The following is a 14,734-nucleotide window of genomic DNA, read 5'->3' as shown; positions in this document are numbered from 1 at the left end:
TTAAAAGAAATAGTGCCCTTTATAGATGAAATGACAAATAGTAAATAAATAAGCATGAAAGAGGGGGGAAACTTCTCTATATTCACATAAATAGAAGTAGATTTGGCTCAGTTCGGAATCAAATACCAAACATAATGAAGTTTTTAGGAAACAAAACAATCATTCCTTGTTACTTTTTTGCCTCTGCTTTTGTATGGCAGCTAAGCCAAAGATGATGGATTCGTACAAAACATAATAATTATTCTCTCTAACAGCTGAAAACATTTGTGATGAAAAAAATTCTCAATTGTGGGTAAAAGGAAAAACATAATAATGATCGTTAACCTCTCAAGTCGTGACAATTATCCTAAGTTTGTAAGTTCATTAACAAGTCATAATTTTATAAGCAATTAAAATTATGAAATTTAAGTTCAGTTAATTATGCTGTCATTAAATAATATTTAATAAATATAAAATTTAAATTTGAACATTTATAATTTTTTTAATTTTTAAAATATGACTTCTTATGTTAAAAAAATTAAAAATATAATTTTTAAATTATTAAGAGATCATATATAGTTATTTTTAGGGGTGTAAATGATACATTAGTATTCGCTAGTTACTCGGATTCGATTCGAAAAAAATTTTAATTCGGTTCGATTATTGTCGAGTCGAGCTTGAGCTCAAATAGCTCGATTTATCGATCGAGCCGAATTCGAGTATTCTTATATCTGACTCGAATAGCTCGCGAGGTTAATCGAACTTTTATATTTAAATATATTTTTATTATTTTAATTAATAAAATATTTCGAGTCCGAGTTTGAGCATGAATAATCGAATTCTTGTCGAGTATACGAATCGAGCTTATTTTTATATATTAATCGAGCTTAATCGAGTGAGTTCGATTAGCTCGAATTTGATCACGAATCGAGCTCGAACTTAAAAAATAAAACTTGATCGAGTTCGAGTCGAGTATCGAGCTCCGAGTTGTGAGTCGAGTTCGAGCTCGAGCTTCTCATTATTCGATTCGACTCGACTTGTTTACAGCCCTAGTTATCTCCAACAATCATATTTTGACAATTAAAGTTCAAGATTTTAATTTAAAATGTTTGAATTCAAATCTTGAGATACCAACATATATATATATATATATTCATTAATGAATATTAAAAAACTCAATCTTCGATATATGATATAATAATCTAATAATTATATTAAATTTTTATTAATTACTAGACAATAGCACAATATGAGTTGTCGCAAGCTCTCATTGCCAATGGCCATCTTAATCTCAAATTATGCAATATGTAAACCAAGCATGACAATCTTACATGATATGTCAATCAAATGTCCTTCAAGTGTAAACTTACGATCACATCAAAACCATCAATCCACAAATTTCACAAATGGATCTCAATTGGTTAATTAAATATTTGGAATTCAAACTTATAAAACAATTATCAATTTGGTACGTGAAAAAAATTCAAATTTAAATACTTAAACTATGACTTTCTTTCATCTTTCAATTTACACCCTATTAGCTAAATGGGTGGTGTGTTTGAAAACATCCAATCACAATTTTGTCATGTGTCCAAAATATCATGCCATTTTTTTGTTTTTGTTTTTTATTTTTTTTAATTTTTTAATTAAATATCTAAAAAATCTAAAAAAAAATAAATTTTCACAAAAGTTCAAATTTAAAAAAATAAAAAAAACAAGAGAGAAATAAGGAGATGAAAGAGAGGGATAGGAAAGAAGAGAGGAAGGAGCAAGGCAGTCGACGACAACGAATCACCATTACTTTCGCCTTCCTTTTCTTCTCTTTTACTTTCACTCTCGCCTTTCTTTTCTCTTATCTTCTCATTTTTCTTTACTTTTCGAATATTTTAAAAATAATTTTTTGAAAATTTTAATTTTTTTTTCTAAATTAAATAGTTTAAAAAATGAATGATGTCTTTTTTAGATACGTTACACATTATTATTGAATTTTTTAAATATTTAATTCAAACTTACGGATGAAATTATAACATCGAATACTTGATTTGTAAATTTATAAATTTTTTTAGATATCAAATTGATAATTTTGTTATAATTTGATTTGTATTTATATAAAAAAGAGTATATGTTTAGATTTTTTATATATAAACATTTTTTTCAATATAAATATTAAATCTTAGTATAATTTTGTGTTAGGAAAATAATAATATAGGAGTAAATTAGTTGGATTCAATATACAGTCTTACTTCTGAAACAAGAAAGCCCAAGACTTACTTAAAAGGCCGTTTAAATGCACTGGTATGCAGCTCATTTAAGCCTATCATACATCTATTGGGCTGAGCTCTTATTCACCAACACTCAAAAATTTTTTTATAGTATATTTAAAAAAAAGTGCCACACAAAAATCATAATTTCAAGCTTAGCCACTATTTATTCATGATAATGGCACAGCATCATTTTTTTTTTCTATGAAATTCGTTTGGTAACCCGGAATGATCTTCCGAAAACATATATTTTAAATGAAAAATTAGTTTAGAAAAACAAATTTCAGTTGTTTGATAAAATTTTTAGAAGTTGCTTTTCGATGTTCGGCTTTTGATACAAACTGCCCAAAATTTTGTAGCTTTCACATTTAAAATTTCATAATCCAAATTTCAACAATTTAAAATTTAACTTTCATACCCAAAATTTGAAGGAACATTTTGAATCCAACAAAAATTTATTGAGTCGTGGGGTGTGGGTCTAGCGCAACTTTGGCTATGGCCATTGAACACGAGTCATGAGAAAGTGAGAGAGAGGGATAAAGAGCAAAGAAAGAAATGAAAGAACAGAGAGAACAATAATAGACCAAAAAAAAAAAATTCAACATTGACAGGTTAAAGTGGTTGGGACTTGGAGTTTTTTTGCTGATATTTAAGAGCCAAATGCGCTGTTGATGGCTTTGTGGGGAGTGATAAAATAGATAGAGGAAGAAGATAGAAAAGTAAAGTTGGTTGGAATTGGAGAAAGGGTAAGATAGAATGATTAAAATCTGAAATTTTCAGGTTGTGAAAGAAAGAAAGGGTTAGGAAAGGGAGGTGGAAGAAGAAAAGTTTCTGCCTGTGATGTGTGTTAGTTTTTTTTTTTTCCAGTTTCCAGATTTTGAAGTTAGTTAGTTAATGGCAGTTCTGCTGAGCTGTAGCAGGGATTTTCAAGTTGGAGTTGCAGTCAAAATTTGGTTTTAAGAGTTGTTAGTCAATGGTAGTGTAGATAAGCCATTTAATACAGGCAGGAACATTGGGAATTTGGGATCCAAGTTAGAACCCAGGATCATATCACCATAAGCAGAAATTTGCTTTTTAACAAAGACCAGAATTTACAAATCAAAATGACACAATAAAATGGTTTTTTTTTTTTTTTTTAATCTACAACTCCATTGGAGCAAGGATTTTGGAAAGAAAGAAAGAAAGAAGAGAAAAATTTTCAAGCAGAGAAGGCTCCATTGAAAGCTGCAACACCAATCTCGCTTTTTGGTTCTAAAGCCAACTTGACAACCTCAATTCTTTCCTGCCCAATTTTGCTCCTCACCTTCTGACCCAAAACTGCTACACAAGAAACCAAGTTAATCTCTTGTTTCTCACCCCCAACTTTACTTCTTGAAATCCTGACCCTCCTTTCATACTCCTCAGCAACAAGCATTGCAATATCCGCCATCTCTAACTCTCTGATCGAAAATCCTGAAAAAAATATTCTGTGAAAATCTGGATGAAACTATGGACAATCAGCGAAGTATTTATAGGAGGAAGAGACCTTGTGGATGAGGCTGACAGGTGTTGTTGAGTATATATTTTAAATGTTCAACGTGGGAATCAAGGTTCCTTGGTTCGGGGGTACTTTAGTGCCTTAGTGGCTTTGCCGGTTTCTAAAATCCGATGGACTTCGAATTGTTCAGGATACTTTTTATATTTTTAAAAGGGAAAACGACAACCGGGCCTGTCGGAGTAAAACCTGAAAAACATGAAAGCGGGAGCCTCCCTCGACCCTCATCCTCAGCCCACCAGGTTCATGCTCTGCCTTTCATAGGTTTATTTTAGCTTTCAGTTTCCTATCCAATGACAGGTACAATGTTTGTTTGACAATCATGAAGCATGCAAGCAGGCTTCCTTTTACAACGATTAAAAGTATAGTGGTAGTAAATTTTCAATGTTTTGAGTTTGAATTAGGGTAAATATTCAATTAAATTAACTAGCAATTGTCTCAAATTAATCATTTGTTTATCTATTTTTAAAGTATAAAGATAGCAAAACTTATGCTTTATGCTCCAAGGGCACTGTAAACTTTTTACTTACGAAGCAAATGTAACAGTAAAATTTACGTTGTGAACAAATTAAAAACTAAAAAGTAGTAGTACAAATGATGTGGCAAAAAAGTTGTAAGTTCTTTCATGTGCATTTCTTTATGAACAATTAATTTGAGAAATTCATTGCTCAAAATTGGAGAAAAGTTATGATCCTTAGACAATTAGACAATTAAGTTGGTTTAGTGTTCTTTTTCATGTAAAATAAAATATATGGCATATGTAATGCATTACATAAATTAATTCCACTTGTACTAAAAAAAAATTCCATTTGTAAATAAAAAGTTCACAAAAAAAATTCATTGAGTCAGAATGTGATCAAATATTTAGAATAATTTTAAAAGTAATATCAAAATGAATCTCATTTTTAGTTTTATTTTTAAATTTTCTGACTTAAAAAAGGTAAGCAATCCTTGTGTTACATTAGGATCAAAACTTTATGTATTGCTTATAAGAAGTTACAATCATATAATCAACACATCAAAAACTATAAAACTAAAAAATAAAAACTAAAAAAAAGTATGAAAGAGATATATTTTAAATGGGAAGAGGATTGTTGATATAATTTTAGGCTTGATGACAGCAAAATTTATTGTATGTTGAGTTGGTGAGCTTGTCAAATTCTTCGAAGGAAAGAAAAAAATCAGAAAAAGTCGAAATTAAGATGCTGAACACTCAAATTAATATATGCTACAGAAAAGAGGTAGAAAATAACAAAGAAAAAAGAGTAGAGGTAAACTGAATGGATCTCATTTAGACCTCTGCCTGTCAAGAACTTCGACTGTTGTTAAGATGTGATGCATGCCATTCAGGACAAAGTTTAGCTAAAACAAGTTTTGAGGCATCTTTTTTCTGTTGGGTCTCATAAGTCTGGCCTAATATAACAATTGTCATGGTGTTGTTCTAAGGAAGGACAAATTAGGCGAATAAAAAAATTTCGTTAAATAAACGATTTAATTTTTGTTTCCCAATAATCTGCTGAGCTTAATCAACATTTTGAACCTACTCCGTGACGATATCCAAAAGTGAAATAAATCTAAAGATAAAATATGAGAATGATAACGTCCCATGAACTAAATTTTACAATGTAATTGTCCGTAGGTTCTTGATTTTGTCGTGAAATGGATTGGAAGCGTGTTTGCACATGTCAGCCACATGGTTGGTAATTTTTGTCAGTTTTTGGGACAGGACTAGTCTCCTCGTTTGCTTTCTTTCAGCAGTTCGGCCACATGTCGTGGGATTCACCTGGACTGTTCGCATTTTGGGTTCTTGTCATGGAATTCTTAATAACTAAAGCTAAATCCTGGTACATGTAAACTCAAAATAAAACAATTCTATATCCCCCATAGCCATGTGCTATGTGCAAATAAATCTCATTTGATAAATTTGTTCTCAATTCACCAAAACATATAGGAACTACAATTGCAATTGCTTTCACGAGCAATGCCACCGAAATGGGCCTAAACTACTCCAAATCCGATCCGACTAAACTTGAAAAGTCAGGAATCCATAACTGATGCACCCATACTCTGAAGAGATCCAACCCAAATTCAATTGCCCTCTCAGTGTACAAGCAGCAAAATAAAAACCAAACCTAAACCTAACTCAAAAGAGTAAATACTAAACACTGGCTCAAATATCATAAGTTGCTTACTCATTTTAGTGTCCGAATCTTTCCTCCTAGCAGTTCTAGACATGGAAAAATACCTTGGTTTCAGGTTTATCTATACACAAAGCACATACAATCTTCAGGGTGACGTTGTTTATGCAAAAGATGACATATTAACTATATAAATGGTCATAACAAGTATGGAAGAGAGTGAAAAATTGGACACACACAACAACAAATGAAAAGTGAGAAGGTATCAGTAAACAGACAAAGCAGGAGATTCAACCTTCATTAATACATTTACAATGAGTACATTTCCTCCAGCAAACACACACCTAATTTGGATGAAATAGGTTACATAAGGAACCACTCTCAGGAAAAGAAGAATGGATCTCTACAAGGTTACTAATATTTGGCAGGAAACCTTTAGCATGGAATGTCTTTGAAATATATGTTGTCAGTTATTACTTATCTTACTATGTTCCAGTTTCCTCGGGGAATTGAAACTAACGGTAAACATTGCAGGAATATGGAAAACCGAAAAAAAAAAACGACTTTCTAACATATTATCATTCACATACTTCTAACTGAATGATATTGACAACCTTTGCAAATTATGTTGCTTGATAACTGATTAAAACTCGTTTTTGTAGGGTAAGTTGATTCATAAGCCTATAGTGAAGACTGACCTACCAAATCAGGTAGCCACTCCATCTTTGCATTATTTTGTTTTTGTCAATGAAAAAAAAATAATTCTGAACTCACAGACGGCCAAGTGTTTTCAGCTGCCGGATATGCTCAGGTGGGAGAGGAGGAGACCAGTCAGATCCAGTCATTTCACTATCGACATCCTCCATAACGTATTCCTAAACTGAATTATGTTAAGCTGTATAGCTATTTAGAAACAACCTAAGCCAAATAATGAAACAAAAAATGATGCAGCATATTCAAATGATATTTTGGGAGCTAATTTATAAATAACTAACAGATGAACCAATAAAAAGGCTGAGAATTGAATGGAGAACATCATGCTCTCAGAATCTACTTCATCTTAGTTTTACAAAATGAACAGTACATAAATAACCAGCGAGGTGGACCTCTAAGCGCTGTTGGCATACTTCACATGAACTGGAAACAATAATGTAGAAATAGGACCTAAATATGAGTATCCTTGCCAGGCACAGAGAAATGTAATGTATCTTCTTTTGCCACATTTAGCGTACTTATCTTTTAACATCAAAATTTCCAGTCAACCCGAAAATACGACTTAAATGAAGCCTTTGCGGATCCCATAATAGAAGCCATTACGTCAATAGAAATAGTAACCCTCAAACAAAAGGGGACCAGTTAATAAGTTTCGGTCTTTTCCATTTCTTGTCTTCTTATAGAGGTGGCTTATTCAGCTACAAACTGGAACCTAGAAATTAACTTCCTCAAATAGTTCAGTGGACCTAGTTGGCCTAATGACACAAAGAACTGTACTTAATGATACAGCATTAATTACACGAACAATGCAACTTACTTTTCTCAGCATTCTTTTAGCAAGCATGTGATAGAGCCGCTGCCAAATCCTTTGTCCAACCATTGTAGCCACTAATACACTGTAAGATATCCCAATCACAGTAAATAGTCCGAGCTCAATCAATGCCATTATGAATAATAATGCAGCCCAGCTTTACCAGCACCTCCTAGGCAACCACATTCAGTGGCAGCACTAGCACATCTTTAAAAGCAGGTAGTACAGTCAGTCCCACATGCAAAAAGTGCCAGGTAAATGGCAGTCTGCACACATTCTGCAAGAGTTAGAAAATAAGGAAATTTATAATTTACACACATACATTAATTACTGATATATATACATATATATTTATATACACTTCATCCCCATCATTAGCACCACTTGAATATCGTAGTATATCAAAGAAATAACAAACAAATGCAACCTGCTTTAAAATAAATCAGATCGCAGTATCCATCAAATACTAAAAACATCTTTCTGACCATTTAAATTATATTCCATTTTCCCAGAAACATTTTATGTACTTAATCACCATCAATAGCACCACTTCAATAGCCTAGTATCTCAAATAAATAAGAAGCAAATGCAACCTGCTCTAAAGTAAATCAGATCCTAGTAAAACTTTTTTCAGACCATTTGAAGTATATTCTGTTTCCCCATTAACCCAGTCCAGTGTCAGCAGCAATAACAATGGCACCCTAATAACACAAGGATTAACTGATGAAAGGAGAACTGGAAAGGGAAGGAGGAAGAGAAGTGGAAGGTTTAGAATTAGGCCAATAATACAATGAGCAAAAATGAATCCAATATAATTTTCAAACTTGAAGTGCAACTCAGGATAGACTCTTCTAAAATGTGCAGATGGCACATGATAAATAAATAACAAGCCCAAAAGGAAAATGGAAAGCAAAACAAAGATGCATAATGTGACAAGTCTCAAAGAGAAGAAGGAAAAGGTGAGTGCCGATGAATCAGAGATACAGTAATAGCTACATGACAGAACATCCAAAGACATCATCGGTTTCAGCTATCTTTAATGCTCCAATTTGAAAACATGTATACAGCAGCACAGTAAACGTTAGGAGGATAAATAAATAAAATATTGATTTGAGCATAGGTAGAGGATGTTAATTAAAGAAAAAAAAAAACAGTGAAAGGGTTAAAGTGGAGTTCTTTTTTGTGTTAAAGAACAACTATTTGCTAGCTTAGGAACGATTGCTAATATTACTCTTTGTCTTGAATACATGGACAAATAATTGACACATTTCATATCAGTAAAGAGAAAAGAGGGAAAGAGGGGAGGATTAAAAAAATTATTTGATGCCTCCAAATATATGACAATTGACAGTTTGAGCGTACATTTTCCTTTCAGATTGAAGGAAACCCACCATTTCCTCCACAATGAATTAGTAAATTGCATATTGCACATTATTGGGTAATTGACTAAAGAGATGAAACATAGTATATGACATGCAAAGTTTTGAACCTTACATGAACAAATTTTGATGCAAATTGCCACTTCCTTTCCACGTATTTGTGCATGTGTTGGCTGCAGGTTTGCACACAAGCATATATAGACATATAAGGTGTAACCATAGAGATAAACATGAAATGAACTATACTATACCAATCATGAGACAAAATTTGGCAGAAGAGGGGTCGAAGGTAGAGAAAGAGAAGATAAGGTAGATGGTGATAAATCGCAGCAGTTTCCCTGTTTAAGTGATTTAAGCATTCTCCTTTAGTATATCAACAACATGAAGTTGACAAAGTTTTAGCAAAACTAATGACGAATGCTAAAATATCAAACTGACAGTATAATGCAACAACATCCATCGAAGTTTACAAGTAGAGTTATACCCCGCTAACAGCAACAGAGGCATAATTCTCGACAAGGCTGAGCCAAATCATTACGCACTCTTCGATCACAGGATGTAACAAAGAACCCTGATAGCCCCAGCAAAGCATAAAAAGGTAATGCTCCTGTATTCAACAATCATTTTGTTAACTAACAGCAATAGAGACTGCACCCAAGCTGGGATAGTGAATATTTCATACAAGTAAAAATTATTAAAGCAAGCAAACGGGATAAATACAAATTTTCTTCAAGCAATCTAGTCAAATTGACCCAGCAGTGTTTGGAAAATTTCAAAGAAAGAAATACACAACACGTTTTGGAAAATGACTAGGTGTCATGTAAAAGACCATGAAAACAACGGGCAATAAAATTTTGTTCACTTTGGTTCCTTAACCAACTTAGAGCAGAAAATAAATTTTAGTGAAGAAAGCTTCACACCACGATCACTGATAGTAGCTTCCAAAAAGTAAGGTCATAAATGAAATTTTTAGTCTTTTATATATATGAAATTACTTTTTTATCACTAAAGACCTAACTGTGGCCTTTTCCACCACTTTGAGCTAAATTCTAAAAGATATTGCATAAACTTCCTAAATGCTTTTACAATTTTTTTTTTCATTTTCTCTGCAGTGAACTCAAAGTTTTCAGCATTATACATCACAAAGGGGACTCTAGTGCCTCAGCAATGCAATCTACAGATGCTTTAACATTGTGTTAAGATTCGTTTTCAACATGACTTATATAAACTAGTAGATATCTTAGCCTTTCTTGACAAATGCTTTCTAATAAATGGAAGAATGTCTATTTGCTTTCACTTTCAACTTTCGCCAAAGGCTAAACTTTTTATATGGTTCAAGCCTTTTAAGCTTACTAACTTGTAGAACCTAATCGAAGTCTGAAAATTTCTTAAAGGCTAAAATTTTCAAGTTCAATATATTGCTAATTCAAAATGCTTAGACTTTCACATTTAACATTTAACTTAGTCCAACCTATAAAGCTTTCTTTATTGGTTGATACTTAACCTATAAAACTTCTTTCCTTGATGAAAAACTTAACCTGTAGAGCTTTCTTGATTGAGATACTCAAAATTATAAAACTTTTTATATTGGTTGAGATACCCAACCTATATAACTTCTTTCGATGGTTGAAAAACTCAATCGATAGAGCTTACCTTATCATTGCTAAGTTTAGTATTTACACATAGGGAACTACATAATTTTTTTTCTCAGACCGAGGGAACTTGATGGTTAATTCCGTAACAAAAGCATTCCAAAGTTTTCTAAGGGAAGCAACAATGTCCAATATAATAGAGTTTGTGAAATATTACTCAAGTTGCTTTGCTTTGTTGCAGTAATTAATAATTTTTTAAAAGAAAATTTCAAAACATTAACAATTGAGTTCGAAAAAATTTTTAACATGTATTTCGATTTACCTTTTCATTGATAACATTTTTAGTTTTATTTTAATTTTAACTTTTTGTTTATTTCTTATTAAAATTCTTTCTTCATCACTTTGTTGTCATCACACTAATTAAGTGTGATTTTTCTCATGACGAGTCTGATCTAATTTATAAATGATTATTGGTTTGATGTACTTGATATAATAATTATTTCATAGATAATTAATTATTTGATAGTACAAATTTAATCTCACTATAAAAAAATTAAAAAATATATTTTATTATCCTTCTTCTATTATTTTTTAACATTTTAATCGGCACGATAGAAAAGTTGAGAAAAAAGTTTTATGTAGAATAAGAAATCATTGAAATAAATTTTTATTATGGATAAATTGTAAGAAAATATATATATTCATTTAAAATTTATATTATATTGTGTGATATTTTTCTCTATTTAATTTTGTCAGTGTTATATCAAATAAAAAAATATAAACAAAAAAAATAATATTTTAATATTAATGCCACTTATACAAATTCCTGACCATGCCACATTGCCACTTACTTTGTTGAGTATGTGATGCGAAATTCACGTGTTCATTTATTCACAGGTACTTAAGGTAATGCATTGGGTTTTCTTTAATGTGCATGTAATTTTAGTAATTTCTACTTCCTCTTTAGTTTTTAATTTTCTCTATTTTCTTTCTGTTTGAGCTGAGCTATTTATTTATATTTTTAGTAGTAGTCAATTAATTGTTTACTATTTATGAATATTTGTAGATTACGTTTTACAAAATCTTTGTTAATTGGGATAAAAAATCTTCAAAAGAATATTTTAATACATATTAATGCTACTATCTTTGATGGCACGTTACAGAAGAGCATATCTTTTATTTTAATGCATATTAATAGTAATGATAAAGAAAATAATTATCCTAATCGACCTATGATAAAAACTTCATCCTAAATTCTGAATTTAAGCACTAATTAAACCTATAAACATCACTTGAATTTTTAAAATTAAGGGTGAATTTTTTGTAATTAATAAGATTGAAGCTGGAATCTTTTTTGTTTAACTGCCTATTAATTTACACTTAATTTTTCAAACTTTCAAGACAAGAAGGGTAATTTGTAAATTAATCTTATATCACATCCCTTAAGGTTAGTTAATGATATTTAGGCTTTTTAATCATAAGAGCTAGCTTAATGCACCATTGCGTGTGCCTTCAGCCAGCACCATATTCTAAGTTAAAAACTATATCCAAAATTAGAGAAAACGTAATTGTTACTAACGTAATCCTAAGAAAGACCTAAAAATACTTGCCAATTAAAGTGAACTCTAATTCGAAATTTTAAAGAAATTTCCAATAATGAACTCCATCCTAATTTGACTTTCTACAATTAGTTTCTTTGTTTTTTTTTTTTTAAATAAATTGTGATGTAGGACTTGATGTGACTTTGTTGATGTCCTTACAATATAACGAAGACTTTACAGCGTAGATCCTTCATGGGCAGAATATTTTATAATTATTGAAACCTTGCACTTTCTATTTGGCCAGAAATTTTCTATTTTGGGATACCCATTTGCTTGAACAATCAACTTCATTTTTAGAATGTTTTCCCGCAAGAAAATTCTTATAATTTTCCTATGCTTGTTCTTATTAATTGTAGTTATAGTTTAATTCTTTAGGTTTAATGATAATACAATGATTTTTGTAATTTGTTATTGCTGTTTAGTTTCGTAAATGCATTCATTATTTGGGTAATAATTGGGATTAAAGAGTTCATGCAGATAATTTATTAATTTTTTTTAAAATTTTACATTATTGATTTATGTGACGAAATATTTTAATTTATTATTTATTATTTTAATTTTGATTTACTTATTTTTAATTAAAAGTTTTATAAAGTTTACTTATAAAATTTCTTATAAAATTTTTTTCCAAACCAAGAGCATCTCCAAAAATTAAGTTACTGATGAGCTAGGTAAGATATGTGCTGAGTCAAATCCTATCGGCAGCTATGACTTGTGATGAAAGATAAAAATGAGATTGGCATTTGAACCTACCTCATTTGTTAAAAATAAAAGTTGAAAATTCAACTTAAAATCAAGATTAAAATTGTATTTTTAACTTCCTTTTTAACAATTTAAAAATTTTATTTCTTTTACGATAACAATTTAATCTTATATGGTATGCAAATCGTAATAATTATTCGTCCATTGAACTTATTTCTATTAAGGAAGAAATGGTAAAGGAATTGACGTTTCCAATTAATGCATGGAGTGTATGCTGCATGGAAGGCTGAAATGGGCCTATAACTCCTTCCGCACGCGGCTTCCCGTTAATGGGCCCTCATTGAGTAAGATGAAAATTTGGCATTCCTTGGGTCTGCCGAACAAAAAGAGAGGTGGAAGTTGCTGGAGCAGGGCAAGAGAGGAGGAGAGAGCTAAAAAAAAAAGGGGGGAGGAAGCTTCTGAAAAAAAAAAAAAAGGAGCGAAAAAAAGAAGGGAGAGAAACTAAGAGAAAATAGTAAGGTTGCAAAGGTGAGCAGCCATTTAAGGGCGCTTATTTCCTACTTCTATTCTTTATTTTCATGCCATCTTGCACTCCCCATAATCTGCTCTACAAAGTTTTTTTCATGTGTTCCTTGTATGTTTTGTGTTTGCTATTTGTTGATAAAGTTTCAAGCTGTGTTTGATTTATGTTTCTGTTTTATTTTGTTCTTGCAAAAGAGATGAAGTTCTGATTTTTTGGTTTGGCCGAATGCTCCCTGTCTCTTCCAATGGCAGCTGCAGCAATCGGCTTCATCCCATAAAGTCTTGCCAAATCCTTTTCTCTTCCATCTTTCATGGTCATCCTTTGGTTAGTATGAGTTGAAAAGAAAAAAAGAAAAAAGAGAGACCTGGAAAGCTGCCGCCAAACCGTGCTGCTTAGCTTCCATAAGCAGTCACGGTTTGGATGTTTTTATGTATACAGTCCATCCCATTTTGACGTGGAAAGAAGGCTTTAACCGAAGGTGGTTTCTAAAGTAAGGAGGTAAGTTGTTAGAGGGTGAAGAAATGTCTAAAACTTTGAATTTTTCTTTCTTTTCCAGCTCTTAGTTTCACGTGTGGGTTCTGGTACAAGCCATGAAGTTTCAAGCTGCATGTCTTAAAGCTCCATCATTCATATGTTTGCTGCCTTATGTGTTTAAAGAGACTTAAAGTTTCAACATGTCCCTTGCTTATGGTTTATTTTCCATGCATCTACTTGTAGGAAAGCTTACGCCATGTTGATTTGTTTTACTAGTTTGTGCCATCTAGTTTCGGTTCTTGTTGTCCTTGTTATCAAAGCTGAGTGTCTCTTAACTGTTTCATATCGATTGGTTTTTTTTTTTTTTTTTAAATGAAATAGAAAAGATGTCATATGTAGGTAGTGTCTCAAGGAAGGTAGGGTGGTGATGGGTGTACTTGGGAGACCTTGATGGTGTCACTGTTTTCTCTTCTTGGTTTGTAGTCATTGTATGAGGCGTTGCTTGCTGCATGTAGGTTGCTTGTGTTCTTTCATTATAAAGAAATAGTGTCAAAAAAAGAAAGCCACATATGAAGAAGAAACAAAGGCCATGGCGAGGGGACCATTGTGGCTTTCTTTATTTCTTCTTTGCATTTTTAATGGATTGGTTTAAAATGGAATACTAACACCATTTAGGCAGTAAAAAGGGATGACGTGGGACCATAGTAATGGATCTCATATATTTCTTTTAATCTTGATATGAATATAATAATAAAAATAAAGTAGTAACTTTCTTTATTTAGAATATTGTGATAAGTAAATTTTTAAAATATAAAATATAAAATATGTTTTTAATAAAGTTTATTTATTTTTATGTGTGTTTGATTTTAATTATATTTTATAATTTATTTATGATTGTTTAAATTCAATTACAAGTTTAATTTTATGTATTGTTAATTCTTTTATTGTTTAGATTCTCATTCTTATTTTAATTTAATATCTCATGTTTAAATTCATGGTTGATATATTATTCATGTATATAATAAG

The 14,734-nt window shown here is 31.3% G+C and overlaps 1 protein-coding gene and 1 pseudogene across 1 annotated transcript; both read right to left on the bottom strand.

Moving 5' to 3' along the window:
- Positions 1 to 3,132: 3,132 nt before the first annotated feature.
- Positions 3,133 to 3,848, bottom strand: LOC149513844 (uncharacterized). The gene has a single exon (XM_089746858.1). The coding sequence runs from the start codon at positions 3,667 to 3,669 to the stop codon at positions 3,439 to 3,441; it is 231 nt and encodes a 76-aa protein (XP_089602984.1). The 5' UTR covers positions 3,670 to 3,848; the 3' UTR covers positions 3,133 to 3,438.
- Positions 3,849 to 6,682: 2,834 nt separating this feature from the next.
- LOC111301014 (uncharacterized) lies at positions 6,683 to 14,379 on the bottom strand (annotated as a pseudogene).
- Between the last annotated feature and the right edge of the window lie 355 nt (positions 14,380 to 14,734).

The sequence above is a fragment of the Durio zibethinus genome, chromosome 18 (assembly GCF_047325235.1).
Source record: "Durio zibethinus cultivar Kanyao isolate XHJ-2024 chromosome 18, ASM4732523v1, whole genome shotgun sequence".
Classification (NCBI taxonomy): Eukaryota; Viridiplantae; Streptophyta; class Magnoliopsida; order Malvales; family Malvaceae; genus Durio; species Durio zibethinus.
This window is presented reverse-complemented; position numbering and strand designations above follow the sequence as displayed.

What these genes read in the sequence shown, in the direction of transcription:
- LOC149513844 (XM_089746858.1), bottom strand. Translation starts at nt 3,669, where the DNA reads ATGGCGGATATTGCAATGCTTGTTGCTGAGGAGTATGAAAGGAGGGTC.